This window comes from Lycium barbarum, chromosome 3 (assembly GCF_019175385.1).
Source record: "Lycium barbarum isolate Lr01 chromosome 3, ASM1917538v2, whole genome shotgun sequence".
In the NCBI taxonomy this organism is placed as follows: Eukaryota; Viridiplantae; Streptophyta; class Magnoliopsida; order Solanales; family Solanaceae; genus Lycium; species Lycium barbarum.
In genome coordinates, this window is record NC_083339.1 from 113,676,268 (window position 1) to 113,694,841 (window position 18,574).

Consider the following 18,574-nt stretch of genomic DNA (forward strand, 5'->3'; position numbering starts at 1 on the left):
TAGGAAAAGAAAAAGTAGGAAGAGAGAGAAAAGTTTGAAATATATTTATGGACAACTTATTAATTATTTAAAGCATGACTAGAATCTTACTTTAGTCAATCAAATCTTATCCATGTGTCCCTAATCTAAACTAGAACTTGAAAAAACTGGAGAGAAGAAATGGGGAGCCGGATCCAAATTAAGTAAAGTTTGGATTTATCTTATATCTACAAGAAGCTTTATATTAGCTTTTCAATTTAGTTTGCATTTTGGAATGCTAGCTTATGTGCTTTCAAGTGTAGGCACCATTTGCCTAACTTTCTCGAAGTCCCAAGTAGCCTGCTTTAAGATCTAAATACACCTTACAAGACCATGCAAATGTACTTTTAGTTTCCTGGTGTTTGGAAATAACAGAATTACAGAGAAACAATAACTTAAAAGTACATTAGTTTTCTCATAGCAACTCTTTTAACAACAATATTAGGTGCGATTCAATATCAAGCCTCAGACAATGTAAAGTAGAATTTTGAAAACAAAGCACATGGAAGTTAAGTGAATCTATCAAACTACTGGCAGTACATAAAATTTCCAGAACACATGTTCTGAAACAATTTGTGTATTCCTTTTATCACCATGCTCTTTTGTTCCCTCCTTCGGTCTATATGCAGTAGAAATGAAAACCTGCCTAACATAAGAGTTTTACAACAACAATTACACGAAACAGGCAGTTCATGAATAATGTTTTTACATCATAGTCTTTACTGCAGCTCTAGCTGCCTTGAAAATTTAAGCCTGATGCTTAGGCACTTAGTTATAATGATACTACTACAAGCTAGGTTGAACTTCCTAAGCTAGGTTACAATCTATCATAATCTTTCTCAACAAAGTGGTGGAGGCCGATGAGAACCAAATTTTCCGAACCAACAATTCTGGTATGCATTTGGGGCTACTGCAGGCTGTTTCTTGTATAAAGACATTTCTGGTGCTCTGAAATGTGAGGGCTGGCCAAACTCTTCAAATCTGATGTTTGGTAACACTAACCCATTGTTTCCTTGGAATTGTGATGAAGTGCTTTGCTTCTGGACTATCTTCTGAGAGCATACGTCGTCCCCTATTGGTATTTCACCAGTAAGAGTCTTGACCGCAAACATGAAGCAAGGATCTGCCCATATTTCATCAGAAGGTAAGCCCACAGAGGAAGGAGTATTAATTGAGGGCCTACTCGGATTAGAATCCGGGATCTCATCCGCTTTCTTGTCATTTATGAGTGGAATTGTGCCGGTTAGAGTTTTTATTGCAAATTCTATGCAAGGATCCGTCCAAAGATCACTTAAAGACGACTCAAGAGCTGTTTCAACTTTCTTATCGCCTTCACAGCTAGCAAAGACAGCTTTTGCAGGTTCGGCTGGAGAAGGCTGCTCTCGCTGCTTTAGTGGTGAAGTAACACGATCTTCTTGTCCTTTAATGGTCAGATTCCCAGTTTCTACCTTCTCACTGATGGTAATACCAGTTACTGCAGTTGCAACATGCTTATCAGTGGTGGCAGCTTGTGTCTCCTCCACCTGTCTTACTGGAGCTAGATGGGCTTGATTATTTGTTTGGAGCTGAAGAGATGTATCAGCTTTAATACCAGCAAGCCGTTTTGATGCTCTGCGAGGCACATTCAAACCCTTTTTTCTTTTACGCTGAATTGTTTTCCAGTCATACTTTTCCACTCCATCTCGTGATGGCTTTTCTTGATTTTCTCCACTTACAGGATCTGAAACAACTTTACCAACATCTTTCTTTTCTTGATGTTCTCCATTTGCAGGATCTGAGACAAATTTACTGTCATCCTCCTTTTCTTGATGTTCTCTGTTTGCAGGATCTGAGACAACTTTACCATCATCTTCCATTTCTTGATGTTCTCCACTTGAAGGATCTGAGACTGCTTTACCGTCATCCTCCTCTTCCGTCTTCTCTGGTACAGCATCTCCTACACCTGCAATATTTCTCACTTCCAAATTAAAACCACTCATCTTGATAAACTACTAAGGGTGTGTTCTGTATGAAGGAAAATGTTTTACATGGAAAATGTTTTCCAGGAAAACAAGTGGGTTTCTTACTTACTTTCTTGTGTTCGGTACGTAAGCAAAAAAAAATCCTAATAGCATTTGTATATAATCTAGACAAATACTATGGAAGGTGGGGGCGCGGGTAGGGGTTGGGGTGGTGGGGATGAGACCAGGGGGTGGGGGTGAAGATGAGGTGTGTTGGAGGGTGGGGAGGACGCAATCAATATGGAATGCCACTTGGGAACTTGTTCTACCCTAAGTTACTCGGACTCTTCACTTTTGGTGCCGCAACCGTGTCGACACGACATGGGTGTGGGTGTGGGTGTCAACCTTTTTTGGGTACTTTGACCAAAATCGTCGGAGAAGTTCCGGACAAATCCAATGATTTCTATAATCAAAACAAAAGCTAATGTGGACTTTAAGAAAATAGAATACCTTGTATATTAAAATTTCTATGTCACTCATTTTCCTTTTATCTCCTTCCGGGATTCTTCTCTTGCTCAATATTTTCTCCTCAAGTTTTCCACATAATATCTCATAATTTAGGTTTTATAATTCTATTTTTAGATATTTCAATTATTTTGAGCCGAATCCCCGCACCCGTATCCATACCTAGATCCGTATCCCCGAATCTTAAAATTTAGATCACAAAGGATCCGACCTCTAGATCCGCACCCGTATCGGACACCCACACCCGAGTCTGAGCAACTTAGGTTTTACCTATTTCCACTAGGGCACAGTGTTATCAAAAACGAAGAGCGCAAAAAAGCTCTAAGGTCAGTTCTGGGGGACTTGGCATTAGAAATTTGGGGTTACAGAATGAATGCTTGTTGACAAAGTGGCTTTGGAGGTTTGTTTATGAGGATCATGCACGTTGGAAGGAAGTAATTATCAACAAATATGGGCAGAGTGTTCATTGGTGTTCTAACATAGTGTCTAGCACCTATGGTGTCTCAGTATGGAGGACAATTACAAATCTATGGACTAAACTGGTTGGAAGTGTTCTCTACAGGGTGGGGAATGGTACCAAGATCCTTTTTTGGAAAGAGAACTGGATTGGACATGAGCCTCTGATGAACTCATTTCCAGATTTGTTTTCTTTTTGTAGCAATTCAGAAGCATCAGTAGCTGACACTTGGTCCCCTCAAGGTTGGAATCTTACATTCAGAAGAAACTTGAATGACTGGGAAGTGGGTAGAGTTGCTGAGTTACTACAACAGCTAAGTGGATTTAAAGGCATTTCTACAGAACCAGACACAATAAGATGGAAGTATGATAGCGATGGAAAGTTCTCTGTGGGCAGGCTGTATAGAAAGGAAGTGGTGGAACAACCAGGGGGTATATCAGGTCCATGGAAACAGATTTGGAAGTATAAAGTCCCAACTAAGGTAAAGTGTTTCACTTGGTTGGTGGCTAGAAGAGCATGCCTCACTCATGAAAAATTAAAAAGAAGAGGATTTGAGATTGCTTGTAGATGTTTCCTTTGCAAGGAGACTGAGGAAACCAACAGTCACCTGTTCCTTCATTGCAAAGTTACAACACAGCTATGGTCACTATTCCTTAGCTTGTCTCAAACTAAGTGGATAATGCCAGAACACACTGCAGACCTACTCAGTTGCTGGATAAGGAGAGGAGGAAGCAAAAGCCAAAAGAAATGGTGGAAGATAATACCACCTTGCATATGGTGGTCAATTTGGAGAGAAAGAAACAACAGATGTTTTAAGAATACTTCTAGTTCAATCCAGAAAATCAAAGAGAATTGTGTCAATATTTTTTTCTTTTGGTGTAAAGAGCAAGGTTAAGAAGAAGCTGAACAGTTAGTAGATTTTTTAGGTTCTCTATAGTTATTTTAGTTTTCTCTTGTTGTTTTGGGCCGATATTTTTGGAGGTCTCCAGCATGTCCTTAATGCTGAGGAATACAACATTACCATTCTCAAAAAAAAAACCTCTAAGGTCAACTGGGGCTTTAAGCGCAAAGGCGCAAATAAAGCGTGAGCTTTACTGAAAAAAGGCACAATGGTGCAAAAATACAAATATATATATATGTTTAGTCCAAGACTAATAATAATAAGCACGAATAACAAATATATGGACAAAGAAATTGTAAAAACATTACGATAAAGTGAAATATCAATTATCTAGTGTCACCTCTTCAAGAGAGGCTCATTGGCAAGGACTTAGAGCCTTGATGATGACACTAATTCGCACATAAAGCGAGGCGAAGTGCTCAATATGTTTTGAGCCTCGCTTCAGGGTTTAAGCGCGCCTTTGACAACACTGCTAGGGAAGTCATTTTTCTCATTTTTTAAGGAACTTGTTTTCCTAGAGAAAATGTTTTCCAAAAATTTTGACCAACCGAACATGGGAAAATTGGAAACTCAATACCGACAACCAAAACAAACACTTGACATGCCTTTAATGAGTCTTCTTTCTTTAAAAGATTGCCTGCATCTAGATGTGGCAGTATCAAAAGAGTTTCGATTCCATCATATTAAAAGTTTTTTCCCCATGAACTTCAGCAATAATTTAATTCTTGAATTCACAAGGAAATTTGTACCAGAGGAATGGAAGGAAACTTAAAATAAATAGATGACTTAAGAGCATAAATAAAGCACTAAATACTCCATATGAAACTGAAACATTACAACTTTCCAATGGTGAGCAATACCTTCAAAGGATGACAAACCGCCTTCTACACAACTAGAATGCCTCGTATGTTCAGCACTCAACTTCAGCTTCTGATTTGAAACTTCCTTGCCAGATGCATCACTCTCTAGCGTATTCTGCTTGTCAGCTTCAGCAGGCAACTAGCGAATACCAGAAACAAACAAAAAGATTAGATCATGAAGAATTGCCATGGAGAATTTGAAGCATTGTTAGTGGTTTCAAGTATTGCTCAAGAGTTTTATGTTTGGGCTGTACCCTGTATGCAATGGGATTACAAATGAACGGTTTCAAATGATTATGATAAAGGGAGGTCGTGAAGTTTGTTTCCTGGATGAAGAATGCACTGTATAAAGAGTCTGACCTCAGCTATTTTTATTAAGGAAACGGAGACCAGAAGATGCTACAGATCTGAAATCACCAACAAACGTTTAGCATGAAAAAGACATGGAAAGAATGATTTATTTTGAGATTTTCCCCTCTCAAAGTTGGATCAGCTAGTATCCAGAACGTCAGAGTTTCCTAGAGTTAAATGTAAACAGTTTGTTCACAGATGTCTAAATAAGCTTGTAAGGTATGAAACAGGACCTTCTTTTCTATGGCCAAGTTGGTGAAAAAATACAAGCACCACCTCTTCTGCTAACATAGATATCAAGATCTGTAACATACTCTTACATAAATTCCAGTTATGTGTGGTGTAATTTCATCATAAAATTAAATTTTTTTAGATACCATATTTCTTTATGAAAACCTATGATTTTTTAACTACCAAACTAAAGGATAATACTCGTAAATGAGACTAGCATGCGGAAAGAATTTCACTTACAGAAGAAAAAGGTTCTCCCAGTTCTGATGTACCAGGACATTGATCTCCAGTCTTGGATTCAGAACTTCCTGACTCTCTAGTTTCAAGGAACAGAGAAACTTGCTTCATAGAGCGGAAAGTTTGTCCACTGACAGGGTCAATATAATACTACAAAGGCGATTCAGTAATCACATAAGTACATACTTCCAGTAGAATGCAACTGAAAGAGATGAACCAAGGAGTAGAGGTTAAGGATTTCTGGGAGGCATTGAAATATGAAATAACGAGGGAGTTATTACCGGATCTTTCCTGATTTTGCGCCCCTTTCTCCTGACCTTCAATTCCTTAATCCATCCTGGTGGCAACCCTTCTGATGCATCCTTTTCAGTAAAAAACTATATCATTGAAAAAAGAGAAACTGTAAAGGGCCAATACAAAAGGAGAGAACTTCATATACAGAAAATTCCCCCCCACAAAAGGGAAAAGAAGGTTGCACTACATGGGTAGAAAATATATATTAACCAATGAGACCTTTTCAGTGCCTTTTTTCTCCATTTCATTTGTATCGGAACTCTTCGAACAATTACTGTCAACACTACCAAGATAACGAAGAACGTTCGCCTTGGAGCAGAATTTGAGTCCTTTTGAGGGATCACAATACCACTGCAATAAACACAATAGATACACTCAGAAATACAGAAGTGCAGTTTAGTGGTTAGGAACCAGCAAGGAGAGGACTAACAATATTAGTTTTTTGCACTTTCTATCTTAAATGTGCATGGATTCAAGGTGAGAGAGCAGAAACCTTTACGACTCCAAATTTCAGGAATTGCCATTAGCAATTTATACATCCCACTTTTTGGAGTTAAAATCAACAAAGCCCTCACAGGACTATCAAGCGGTAAATGTGTGATGCTTCATACTGGCGCATCAGGAAGAAGACATAGCACAGCAAGGAAAGACTACACAACTTCTTAACAAAAAAACATAATTCATCCTTTCCCTTCACTTTTTCTGGAAAAGAGAATTTACAATGGCATCGCATCAAAGCAAAAATTCCAAACTTGGTATTTACAATTAAAAGCACGGTTTGCATTATGTAGTTTCTCCATTTTGGAAAAGATAAAATGGTCCTGATAAGGATAAAATTAGAGTGACATGCGATAGAGAAAGGTATTTGAAGGTGTAGAATCTTTCAGAATTGCTCGACAATTTGGGTTATAAGATAGCAGACTCTGAAGCTGAGCTGACTCCTTGCCACACACCATTAAAGAATATTAAATTTTCTCCTCATTTAAACAAAATGGAATGTCAGGTTCACTGGCATCTCCCTACTCCTAAAACTTAGCACAATAGTCACTTTATCTTCCAAAAAAGAAATAGCAGCTTGCCAGAATCAAACAACATAAATCCGCATCAGTGTAAGAGACCAAAGCTTAGATTAAATTAACACATCTTGAAGATGTGGCAACATAATACCAGTGTGGTGGAATGTTTTAATTTTTTTTTTTTTTTTAAGGATTATGGGATTAAGGTTTTAAGATATTAAACAATTCCAGGGAAAATTCAATTATAAGATGCTAGGAGACTGGCTTTGGGAAAAAAGAACATAAAACTATAATTTGCTACAACTTAAATAGGTGATAATACAAAAATAACCCCTCCAACTTGTCCCCTTTTCTCTAACTAGTAACTACACATCTAAACTTGTGGGAGTCCTATGACCCCCACCCCCCACCCCCCACCCCCCACCCCCACCCCATCCTTGTCCGTAGAGGAATTATTACTGCCCTCCAAGACCACAACAACAATTAAGCCAATTGGGTGTTATTGACGCGCCATCCACGAGATTCATCGTCATCTCTCTTTCCAAATAGCTTTCCTTCTTTTTAGCCATTTTTCAACCATTCTCTCTCCACTTTCTCTCTCCTCTCTGAAGAAAGGGCAAAAGTAGCAACAATGAAAATCTGACAGACATGGGAAGTCATTAATATTGGCAGCAGCAGCAGCTCTTTGTGGCGAAGATCATGGGAAAAAGAGATTGTTGGACTTGTGCTGAAGCTTGGAGCCAGAGAGACCATATCGCCATGTTTCTGTTTTCTAGGTCCAATTGTTAAAAGGACAGAAAAATCTAACACGTGGAATAGTTTTGGTAAGAGGACGAGATTCAAATGTGATGTGAGAACAAACCATTGAAAAAGAAATTTTTCACAGGATGGTTACAGTTTTTCACAAGTCAAAAGGAGGCGACGTAGGTGATCTGAATTCTGGGGCGCTAGTCGATAAGGCTGGTGGCTTTTGTGTCAAAAATAAATATAGCTTTAAGAGCCATAAAAATCCGTCTTGTTGAGATTTTTTGCTCCTTTAGTGTCTTCCTTGGCCGAAGTTTGAAGAGAAAGTTGCATTTTTTGTCCTTTCTTCTGCTCTCACGTGCTGTGCTTTAATGTGGGTAAATACGTTTTTTTTCGACATTGGTCACTTCGGGTGGTAATAATTACATTTTGGACAAGTATAGAAGGGTCATAGGTCGCCAACAAAATTTAGAGGTGTAGTTGAAAATTCAGGACAATTTTAAGGGGGGGGGGGGGGGGGGGGGTTAGGTATTATCCCATTTAAACAGCAGAAACAACGTATCTGGTCTACTTGCGTAAAAAGGCTCCAATTTATGATCAATTTTAGGCAGCTTAAATAAATGTCAAAAGATTCAGAGACAGCGAATAAGGAAAAACAAGAATGAAAGAGAAAACAAAAGCATCAGACGTGAGAACCACTAGCATCATTCCAAGGACAAGACACGCGGCTTAAATAAATGTCGAAAGATTCAGAGACAGCGAATAAGGAAAAACAAGAATGAAAGAGAAAACAAAAGCATCAGACGTGAGAACCACTAGCATCATTCCAAGAACAAGACACGCGGCTTAAATAAATGTCGAAAGATTCAGAGACAGCGAATAAGGAAAAACAAGAATGAAAGAGAATACAAGAGCATCAGATGTGAGAACCACTAGCATCATTCCAAGAACAAGACACGCGACCTAAGTTTCCCATTCATTAAATAATCTAACCAAGGGAATTTAATACATAAAGGAGACAATAGTTGAGGACCAAGTCAAAATGGTGGCTCACTAAACTTGACATGCAATGACTGACATATCACACTACTATGACTCCACAAGACAACCCACTCCTCAAAAGTAAAAATGGATTTAAAGAAAGTCATAAGCCAGAGACAGCCCGAGCTGAGTTTAAATGGAGTAACATAGACAGTGAGGACTGAGGATTCATAAAGCCAAACCTAACTAGATCGGGTCTTAGGCATAGTTGTTTTTACTCAAGCCAGAGACAATTTACTGGCCAGAGAAAATGATGCATAACAAGCTATGTACTAAAGCTCAACCAACCACTAGAACTAGGACATTCATATAATTGTATTGTCCGGGCATTACAAGGTTCAACAAAGAAGTGCATGTTGAATTCTTTACATACTTCAGCCATAATCAAACTAGCACCTCTTCAGTTAAACCTTGTTAGAGCAAGAAGACTAACTCGCAAAAATTGTCCCTTTTTTTCTTTTTTTATGGTAATGTCTGGATCAGCTTGCATGCACCTCAACAAAGCTCAATTACTTTTCCTATTTTGTATATACAGATGAACCATGCATCAAGCTTTCTAATTTATGCAACAAGGAGAAGAAAAGAAAGTAATAGCCCTTAGTTAGGGGAAGCAAAGTTGTGGTTTTTTATATACTAGTACTAATTAAGCCAAGAATACCTGAAATTACATTTGCAGTTGAAAGATCAGAAATGAATCAAACAAAGATCAATCTTTAAGCAAAATACACAAAAACAAAAGGGAAATGTAACAAGATTAAGCACCTTCTCTTTCTTTCCTTGTTTGCTTGCTTTGACCTCAACCTTCCACCCATCAGGTAGCCAATTCGGCAAAGCCCTTTTCTTCCCCATCTCACAAAAATCCCACCTAAATTACCAACCCCACAAATTCAAATCAATCTACAAGAACCCCAACAACAAAACATAAAAAAAAAAGATGTCTTTTTTTCACTTGCCTTGCAAAATCAAGAACCCCAACAAAAGAAAACAGAAAAAAAAATGTCACTTGCCTTGAAAAATCAAGAACTGACCAGATTCTTTGTGCAAAGCGTGAAAATGGGTGAGTATGTTGTGTTTTTCTTTGACCCTTTAACAGAATAAAGTGATGAGTAGGGGAAATGGGGACATCATGTGGAGGGGCTTTGAGAATCAGACAAATACCACGTGTCTGCCAAACTCTTCTTTCAGTTTCAAAACTTGCATTTCGAGGTAAACCAAACGTCTTTATGATGTTTCTTTAATCCTATCTATCTTTCTGCTCTTTTTTTCTTTGTTTTGGATTTTAGTCTGTTCACTCCTCTCCTTTATTTATTTTCTTTTCTAAATCTGATATCCTTGTTCTACACTTCATATGTATATTTATTTATTTATTTATGTTGTTTGGCCTTTTCTTGGCTCCATTAACGCCGCTGTCGGAGTCAATGTTACAGTGGACGGTTGGTTGGACCGTTGGAATTTCAGTCTCTATAATAATCTGATGTATGGCTTTAGGGTGTATTTGGTATTTAAGCCAAAAAAGGAAAAACCAATATTATATTTACTTTATCATAATTAGGTAATTTAGTATTGGCTCCGTCCATTTTTACTTGTCATAGTAAATATAATTGTCCTTTTTTACTTGTTCAGTTTGAAAAATAAAAAGATACGTAATTTATAATTTCATACTTATTTTACCCTCATTGTTAATTATGGGATTGAAAAGTGCAAAACTTTTAAAGTATGTTTTATTGATTTCAATAATTAGTTTATTAAACAATAATTTGGGTTATATGGCTCTCTTTACCTTCTTCTTTAATCTTTATTTACTATTCATTGGCTTGTCTTTACCCCCAAAACAAAAAGGGGAAATTTCATAAATATACATTTTGGTCACTTACATTGTAAAAAAAATAGCTCAAAACTTATATTACAAAGCTTTAACCCATATACACTCATATACAATATTATAACCCATATACTCATATACACTATTATAATCCATATACAATATTATACACTACTACCCCTGCCCCTCCCGATTTCTCCATCGCCAACCACCTCCGGCGAACCCCACCGTCATCCCCTGCGCTCTACCACCACCTCAATGAGTTTTACAATAAATCTAGATCTAGCAAGGATAGATCTACATCTAGGTAATTTCTATCAGACGTGAGCCACCGTAGAAAGGAGGCGGTCAGATCTGAGCCACCAGAAAATCGTCATCGTTTTAGAAAGAGAGAGGAGGAGTAGTAGAGAGAGAAGAGGAGGGCAGGAGAGATAGCGAGAGAGAGGAAGAGAAGGAGGGAGTGGGTGCAGAGAGAGAAGGGTGGCAAACACTCTCACTCTCTCTGTGTCTTTTCCGATGGTGCCGACCGCCGGCGCCGTTGTTGGGATGGCGGCGAAGCAAAGAAGAGAGAGAGGCGGGGGTGGGGGGGGGGGGGGGGGTGGGAGGATGAATTGGGTGGAGAGAGAGGCAGGGGGAGGGGGAGGAGGGAGTGGGTCATTTTTTTTTTTAAAGATTTAGCTAAATGAGTATCAATTTAGTAGCATTGCTACCCTAATTGACATAAGGTTTAATTTTCTCAAACAAAAAGGGAAAAGATATGAAAAGGAATTACTTCTTCTGAACGAAGGTTTGGATTAGAGAATCTATTTGATTGCATAAAAAGTTTCAGAAAAACAATATTTAGTGGTGTTAAGCATGTCATAACTCATGAGCAATATTTTTGCAAGTTTAAAAGCTTGTCATAAAAAAATAAAATAGAAAATTTAAATTAAATTAGCTTTAAATTACAATTATTTTTAAAAAATAGAACAATAGTTATTACATAAATAGGAATGGAGAAATTGCGTACCCTGGCAATCTTTTAACAGACTATTTGAATAATTTATCATTTGTACCCCTAACATATGTGTTTTTTTTTGTGACTTACACCTTAACCTATTTTTTTTTAATAATTTACTATCCTAATCTACTTGGTTCTTTGCAAAAACCTTTTTCATTTACTCAAAAACATTTCAGTAACAGGAGCCCGGACTGAAGTTGTATATGGGCTGATCTTGGCACGTTGAAGTAGAAGGGCGTTAATTGTGTCCCCCACTCCAAAACTCATCTTTCTCATTGGGGACATCCGAGAAAAAAACTCCAAAACTAATCTAAGATTTATCCAAAGTAGAATAGAATTTTAATTAAATAAAGAAAGGGTCCCCTAGAGAATAAATTATTAGAACACGTAAAAGTTCCATAGTATGTCGTGCCACTAAGCTGGAGAGGGTTAGTTTCTCGGTAAAAATTTAGGTGGATGCAGTATTTACACATATCAGTAACTATATTTAATACATTTTTCACATATTATATATATATATATATATATATATATATATATATATATATATATATATATATATATATATAATTGGTATTTAATGAACGTTGAGCTTTTCAACGATAGACGGCATGGACTGAAATTTGTACTATAGCGGGTGTTGACCGTAAAACCATTGTCGTTTCATATAATTTCAAGTTCACCCCTACACTCAAGTATAGGGCCTCTTCTGGTGCTACTTTTGCCCCTGATTTCCCCACTTATTTCATGATCTGTCCTCAAACTTTTTGGTAAATATAGCAAAAACTTGGAGCACTTTTATATGCTTGAAAAGGTCATGACCCCTTCCACCCTCCACCAAATTGTTTGCCCACTAACTATTGTTACCAGTGTATCGACCCGCGCATTGCGCGGTCGTAAAAAAGGTTAAAACAAAACTAATTATCGATATAATAATCTTCTTTTTAAAGAAAAATCTTTGCTAATTAATTAAGCATCTTTCATGATTCTTTCAATATCCTACATAAAAAAAATTCAAGTTAAATATGAATGACCCATTTAAATCAATATATACGAACTTGCATAAGAAAAATAAAATAAAAAATTTAAAAAGAGAAAAAAAAAATTACAACGATTTTGCTTCTTCCTCCGAGATCATTTTTTCTGTATTTTGTTTGTTAGTTGAATTGATGACACTTATATTTCATAAAATTAACATTTTTTCATTACTCTGAAATAAAAATTAAAAGAATAGTAAAAAAGGAAAGGACACAGAAATAAAATGAAATGAGGAGAAAAAAAATATCAATTCACGTTCCTTCGTTTTTATTTTCCTTTAAAATATGATTTATTTTAAGAGATTGTCATTGAACTTAATGAAAGTTCAATAAAATTAACCAAGTTCTATCATGTTTAGCCGCACATCACTATTCAACAACTTAAAAAACCTCACTTTATGCTCCATATTGATTACTGAAAAAAAAGAAGGAAAAAAAGACAAGATAAAGATTTAGATATTATAGCTCAACCATGATCAGTTTGAACCTAATTAGTGAAAGATAAGAGTACATATAACAAAATAATCTATAAGCCTAAACTAACCTTGAGAGATGCAGAGTTGAAGAATCAGTTCTTTTACCATTAACATCATAGTAAAAAAATACCTTTCACAAGAGAAAAACATCTCATTCCTAATCTTTTTCTAGATTTTAAAGCTCTCCTTTTAACCGATCACACATTGCATTCAATAAACTGTTCATCCATTTTCTCAAACATGAAATCTTCATAAAGATAATTAAATAAGATCAACATGTCAGTCTCTAAAATATATAAAAGAACAGAAATAAAAACAAAATTAGGAGAAGAAAAAAAGAAAGCACAAATGATTTTTTCCATAACATGTAAAGATTATAGTCACTCCAAGTCACCCGGCTAATTGAGCCAATAAACGTTTGAGTTTTGCATCATTGCTGGGGATAGATATTAAAGCTTTGTACTGAATTAATCCCCATAAAAGCTGCAAATGGAAAGCTCAAGAATTAAGAAACCATTATCTAGAACTCTCCCTATATAAGAGAGATAAGAAAAAACCGCTACATGTATATTTCATGATATTAATATATATTGAGCACAGAAGTCTCCCCGAATTCCTTATTATTTCATGATATTAATATAACCGATGATATTAAACGTTTAAAACCTGTGGCAAAGATAGTTAAAACCTGTGGTTAATATGAAATTATGGGGCCATTGAAAATGTTTGGTAAAAGCACAGTGTAACCTTCCTGTCATAGTAAATTCAATAAGCTTTTGATTTGTCCATTATTAAGCACAATAATTAAGAGATAATTAGAGTATTTTATTTTATAATTAGAGAAAAGGCCAAAAAAAGGAGAAAAAAAGATAAATGAGATTCTAGGCCATTGAGAGGTGTTACGTCACCTTGTCTATGCCTAACTTTATATTATATATAGATATAGATTTGAGGTTGTCTATCAATTGGACACGTGGAACAATTGAGCCATAGTTCTGCACCCACTCTATTCTTTCTTGAATTTTTGTAGTTAAATATTCTTTTTTCAATTTCATGTTCTCCCAAAAGTTTATTGGTAAATTAATTTTCTTTCCTCAATTTTAAGAAGTATTTTCATTTATTAAAAAAAAAAATTAATGCAAAGTGCAATCACTGTTAAATACACCTAGTGGCATAAAGAAATACTTTACTCTGCCATGAATACTATTATGATAAACTTTTGCTAGGAAGTGATGAAAATATTTGGATTTTGCAACTAGGTAATACTTCAACAAAACATATATCAGTACATAAAATAATATCCTTGAATGGCTTGAGAATAGGTGGAAGGTTCAGTTTCAGAAGAAAAAGAGGCAAGAAAGCATTGATATTTAGGAGGAAGGTGAGAATAAGCGACAGAATGGGCAATAGAGTGAGGAGAAGAGGAAGGAAGTGGTGGATGAGCATAATCAGTTAACCAAATAGGAGGCCTAGTGGGTCTGCCTGACCTTCTAGGAGGAGTATGAGTGGGAGAGGGTGCAGAAGGAAGGGGAGAAGACACAGCAGGAAGAGGTGAGGGTGAAGAATAGGGAGAAAGAGAGGAAGGAGCAGGTGGTGAGGCATGAAGAGAGGGAGAAGGAGGAAGGATAGGAGGAGCAGGTGGAAAATCAGCAAAAGGCTGAGGGGATGCTGGAACAGAAGAATAGAGGAAATGAGACTTAGGAAAGGTGAAAGGAAAAATATTTTCCCTGAAAGACACATCCCTACTAACAAACAGTTTAGCAGTAGTAATATCATAGACCTTATAGCCCTTTTGTGTGGATGGATAACCCATGAAAACACCAGGAATGGATTTAGAGGAGAATTTGTCAGAAAAATTGGGCTTAGTAGCATAACAAAGGCAACCTAGAACTCTGATGTGATCAACAGAGGGTGGTTTAGAGTGAAACAACTCATAGGGAGATTTACCATGGAGAATAGGACTAGGTAACCTATTAATAATATAGGATGCAGTAAGGAGACACTCCCCCCAGAATTTAAGAGGAATATGAGCTTGGAATCTTAAGGCTCTACTGACCTCAAGGAGGTGTCTATGTTTCCTCTCCACAACTCCATTTTGTTGTGGAGTGTGGACACAACTACTTTGATGAACAATTCCTTTTGATTTAAATAGATTGAGACAAAGAGCATTCAGGAATTCAAAACCATTATCAGATCTAAGAACTTTAATAGAAGCAGTAAACTGTGTGCCAACAAGTTGAATAAAATCTTGCAAGACAACATATACATCACTTTTCAATCTCAAAAGGAAAGTCCATGTTATTCGAGAATAGTCATCAACAAGGGCGAGAAAGTATTTATGCCCATTGTAAGTACTTACCCTATATGAACCCCACACATCCATATGAACAAGATCAAAAAGCCTAACAGATTTTGTGGTACTAATGGGAAAAGGGAATCTGGTTTGCTTAGCTAATGGGCATACATGACAAATACAAGTCTTTGAACTAGTAACCAGATTTTTTATAGTTGGAATTTTCTGCAAGGTGGTGAAAGGGGCATGGCCAAGTCTTTGATGCCAGAGAATGTTGGACTGTGACTGTGTCTGAACTGTAGAAGAAAGGCACTGAGGAGTGAAAGCAGCAGCAGGTGTTGAAGGATTGAGGATGTAAAATCCACCCTTGTGCTTACCAATCCCCTTCACCATGCCACTGTAGAGGTCCTGAAACAGGCAAAGTTCAGGATAGAAAGTAACAGAACAGTTCAGATCTCTAGTGTACTTTGAAACAGACAACAAATTAAATTTGAATTCAGGAACATAGAGCACATTTTTAAGGGATTGATTAGGGAATATAGGACAAGAACCAATGTGTGTAATCTTAGTACTATCTCCATTTGGGAGTTGAACTGTTTTGTGGCCAGTAACAGGAACAGGAGATGATAAAAGTGTTAAGGAAGCAGCCATATGATTAGAAGCCCCAGTGTCTATTATCCAATGGATTTGTTCAAGAATGGATTTACCTGCCATGTTGGCCATAGCTGTTGACTGAGCTGAGGGATCTGCTTGACCTTTTCATTTGCACAACATTTTTAACATTCTCACAATCTGATCATATTGCTCATTTGTAAAGACAGGAACAAGAGCAGGAGCAGTGGTACCATCTGTGTTCTGGACTTCTACATCTGAGGTCATGTTAGCATTATGAACCATAGGAGCAACACTTCCTGAGTTCATGTAGGCATTGTGAGCCATGGTAGCAGCATTGTCATATGAACTCTTCTTCCTATTGTTGAACTTGAAATGAGATGGATATCCAACCAGTTTGTAACAACTATCCCTTGTGTGTCCCTTCATCCTACAATGGTCACAAATCAGATGTGCATTTGTAAACCTCTTTTCTCTTATGTGGGATACATTTGCAGTTATTGGACCACTACTATCATTCTCCAATGGTGCTTGCCCTAGCACCCCTGAATGTGAGCTAGATGCTCCATGGATCCTCTGACTCTCCTCTTGAATGAGCATGGAGTAAGTTTGGTCCAGACTTGGAACTGGGTCCATCATTAGAATGTGACTCCTCTGATGGGCATATGTATCATTTAGACCCATCAGGAACTTCATTAATTTCTGCTGGTGTAAGAACTCAACAAATGCCCTAGACTTAGGACAATCACACCCTGGGAATGGTATGACTGACTCAAACTCAGCCCACAAATCACATAATCTGGTGAAATAAACTGCTATACTAGATGTTCCTTGTGATAGACTACTAACTTCTTTGTTCAAGTGATACACCTTGCTAGCATTGACTTTGTCAAACCTATCTTTTAGAACATTCCAAATCCTCTGAGCACTTGAGGAATAAACAATTCCTTTCCTCAGTTCATGTGCTACTGAATTCATAATCCATTGTTGAACTATAGCATTGCACCTATCCCACTGATGTGTTCGAAAAGCATCATTTTCGTAATCTCCCCTCTTACAACTGTCATCAATAAAACCTATTTTGTTTTTCACAAGTAATGACAACTTCATAGATCTGCTCCATTCGGAGTAGTTCTCAGATCCTATCAGCAATTGAGGAATAAGTGTAACTCCAGGTGTATCAGATGGATGAACATACAACGGATCATTACAATCAAGCACTTGACTGTTAACAAATGTAGACCCACTTGTATTCAAGTTAACTACATTAATGGGAGTTTCTGGTGCCATTTCAGTTTGTACAGGTGAATTAATCAACAATTCAACTTCAATCTAAACGAAATCAAGAAGGAAATTGCAATCGAACAATGAACAGTAAACTCGATTGCACACAGATTTTCGCACAATCAGAAAAGTGAAGAAAAAAGAGAATTAACACTGAATCAATCTTACTTAGCAGCTTCCTGTAGATCGTTGTGAACTCAGCTCTGATACCATGTTAAAAACAGCTCGAGTTCAGCCATGGAACCTTAAGAAGCTTCAATGAAGGTTCATCAATGGAAGGAAGAGAGAAGAGAGAGAATTGGAAAATATTTCAACTGATTCCAATTAACTAATCTGAAAGTTACAGCTGTATATATAAAATATTTAATCTAACTAACTCACTCCTAATTCATTTATTTGTACAGCTCATTAACTAACTTGTATAGCTCATTAACTAACTAGCTTCTACTTGATCTGGTATAACTAAAACAACACCGTGTACAACTGAGTTTTGCCTATTCTTTATCTACATTCTACATCAACAAAACATATATCAGTACATAAAATAATAAAATCAATTTTATCATGAGAATAAAGAAACAAACATTAGTTAAAAGTTTGGGCAAAATAAATTAGACCTTACATTTACAGTTTCCAGATCAAAGTTGAAGAAGTAGAAATAGAATTTGTAAAACAGAAATAATTGGGAAAAGTCACTACTTGATGCATAATACATATAATTTCAGCTATCTCCGTTATTCTTTTAAGGATAAAAAAGGTGAAGTAATACTTTTATGATCTAATCTTGGATCTGAACTACTTTTTGTTAATATTATGTTACATCGAATAAATTATTTGTCGCTAAGTCTTAACTTTTTTAAACGGTCTAATCTGAATACATATTTTAAATATTAAAATATTTTCAATCTTTCTAACAACTTAAATTTCATTCGTAAATAACTTTCTAAATTAAGATTTCATTCGTAAATAACTTTCTAAATTAAGTGCTTTCTTTAGATCAAACACTATAAAAAATAAAAAATTAACGTTTCAACAAATTTAAAAAAGAATATTAATAAGTTACAACATATCTGTTTCATATTTTATATATGGTTGCATTAATTCAAATACCAAACTTGAAAACAAAGTACATTATTTATGATATTTGGACACATGAGGTTTTTACATCAAAACATTCTTTAAGATTAAAACAATAAATTGAATATATATTTGAATATTAAAATATTATATTAAGATTTAAATACTAAATAATTAAGATCATTTATTTGCTTACATATGAATATATAAAACTTGTCTTTATTTAAAAATTTATAATTATACAAGTCAACAAAATACTAAAATACAATGCTCTATGAATAAAATATTTTAAGAAATTATAATTGGTAGAGATGACGGCTAGCATGGGTAGTTGTGGTGCCGACTAAAAATGGTGTTG

General features: G+C 36.2%; 1 protein-coding gene across 2 annotated transcripts; it reads right to left on the reverse strand.

Moving 5' to 3' along the window:
• Nucleotides 1-579: 579 nt before the first annotated feature.
• LOC132631877 (methyl-CpG-binding domain-containing protein 13) lies at nucleotides 580-10,027 on the reverse strand. 2 transcript variants are annotated; one of them, XM_060347593.1, is made up of 8 exons: nucleotides 9,623-10,027; nucleotides 9,378-9,480; nucleotides 6,034-6,165; nucleotides 5,802-5,897; nucleotides 5,524-5,670; nucleotides 4,956-5,027; nucleotides 4,702-4,840; nucleotides 580-1,960 (listed from the first exon to the last, which is right to left on the reverse strand). In XM_060347593.1, exons 2-8 carry the CDS (start codon nucleotides 9,462-9,464, stop codon nucleotides 858-860), a joined length of 1,776 nt encoding a protein of 591 aa, XP_060203576.1. In that variant the 5' UTR covers nucleotides 9,465-9,480; nucleotides 9,623-10,027; the 3' UTR covers nucleotides 580-857. The 2 variants fall into 2 exon arrangements, with proteins under 2 accessions (XP_060203576.1, XP_060203577.1); XM_060347594.1 differs by lacking the exon at nucleotides 4,956-5,027 and having other exon boundaries at nucleotides 9,623-10,021.
• Between the last annotated feature and the right edge of the window lie 8,547 nt (nucleotides 10,028-18,574).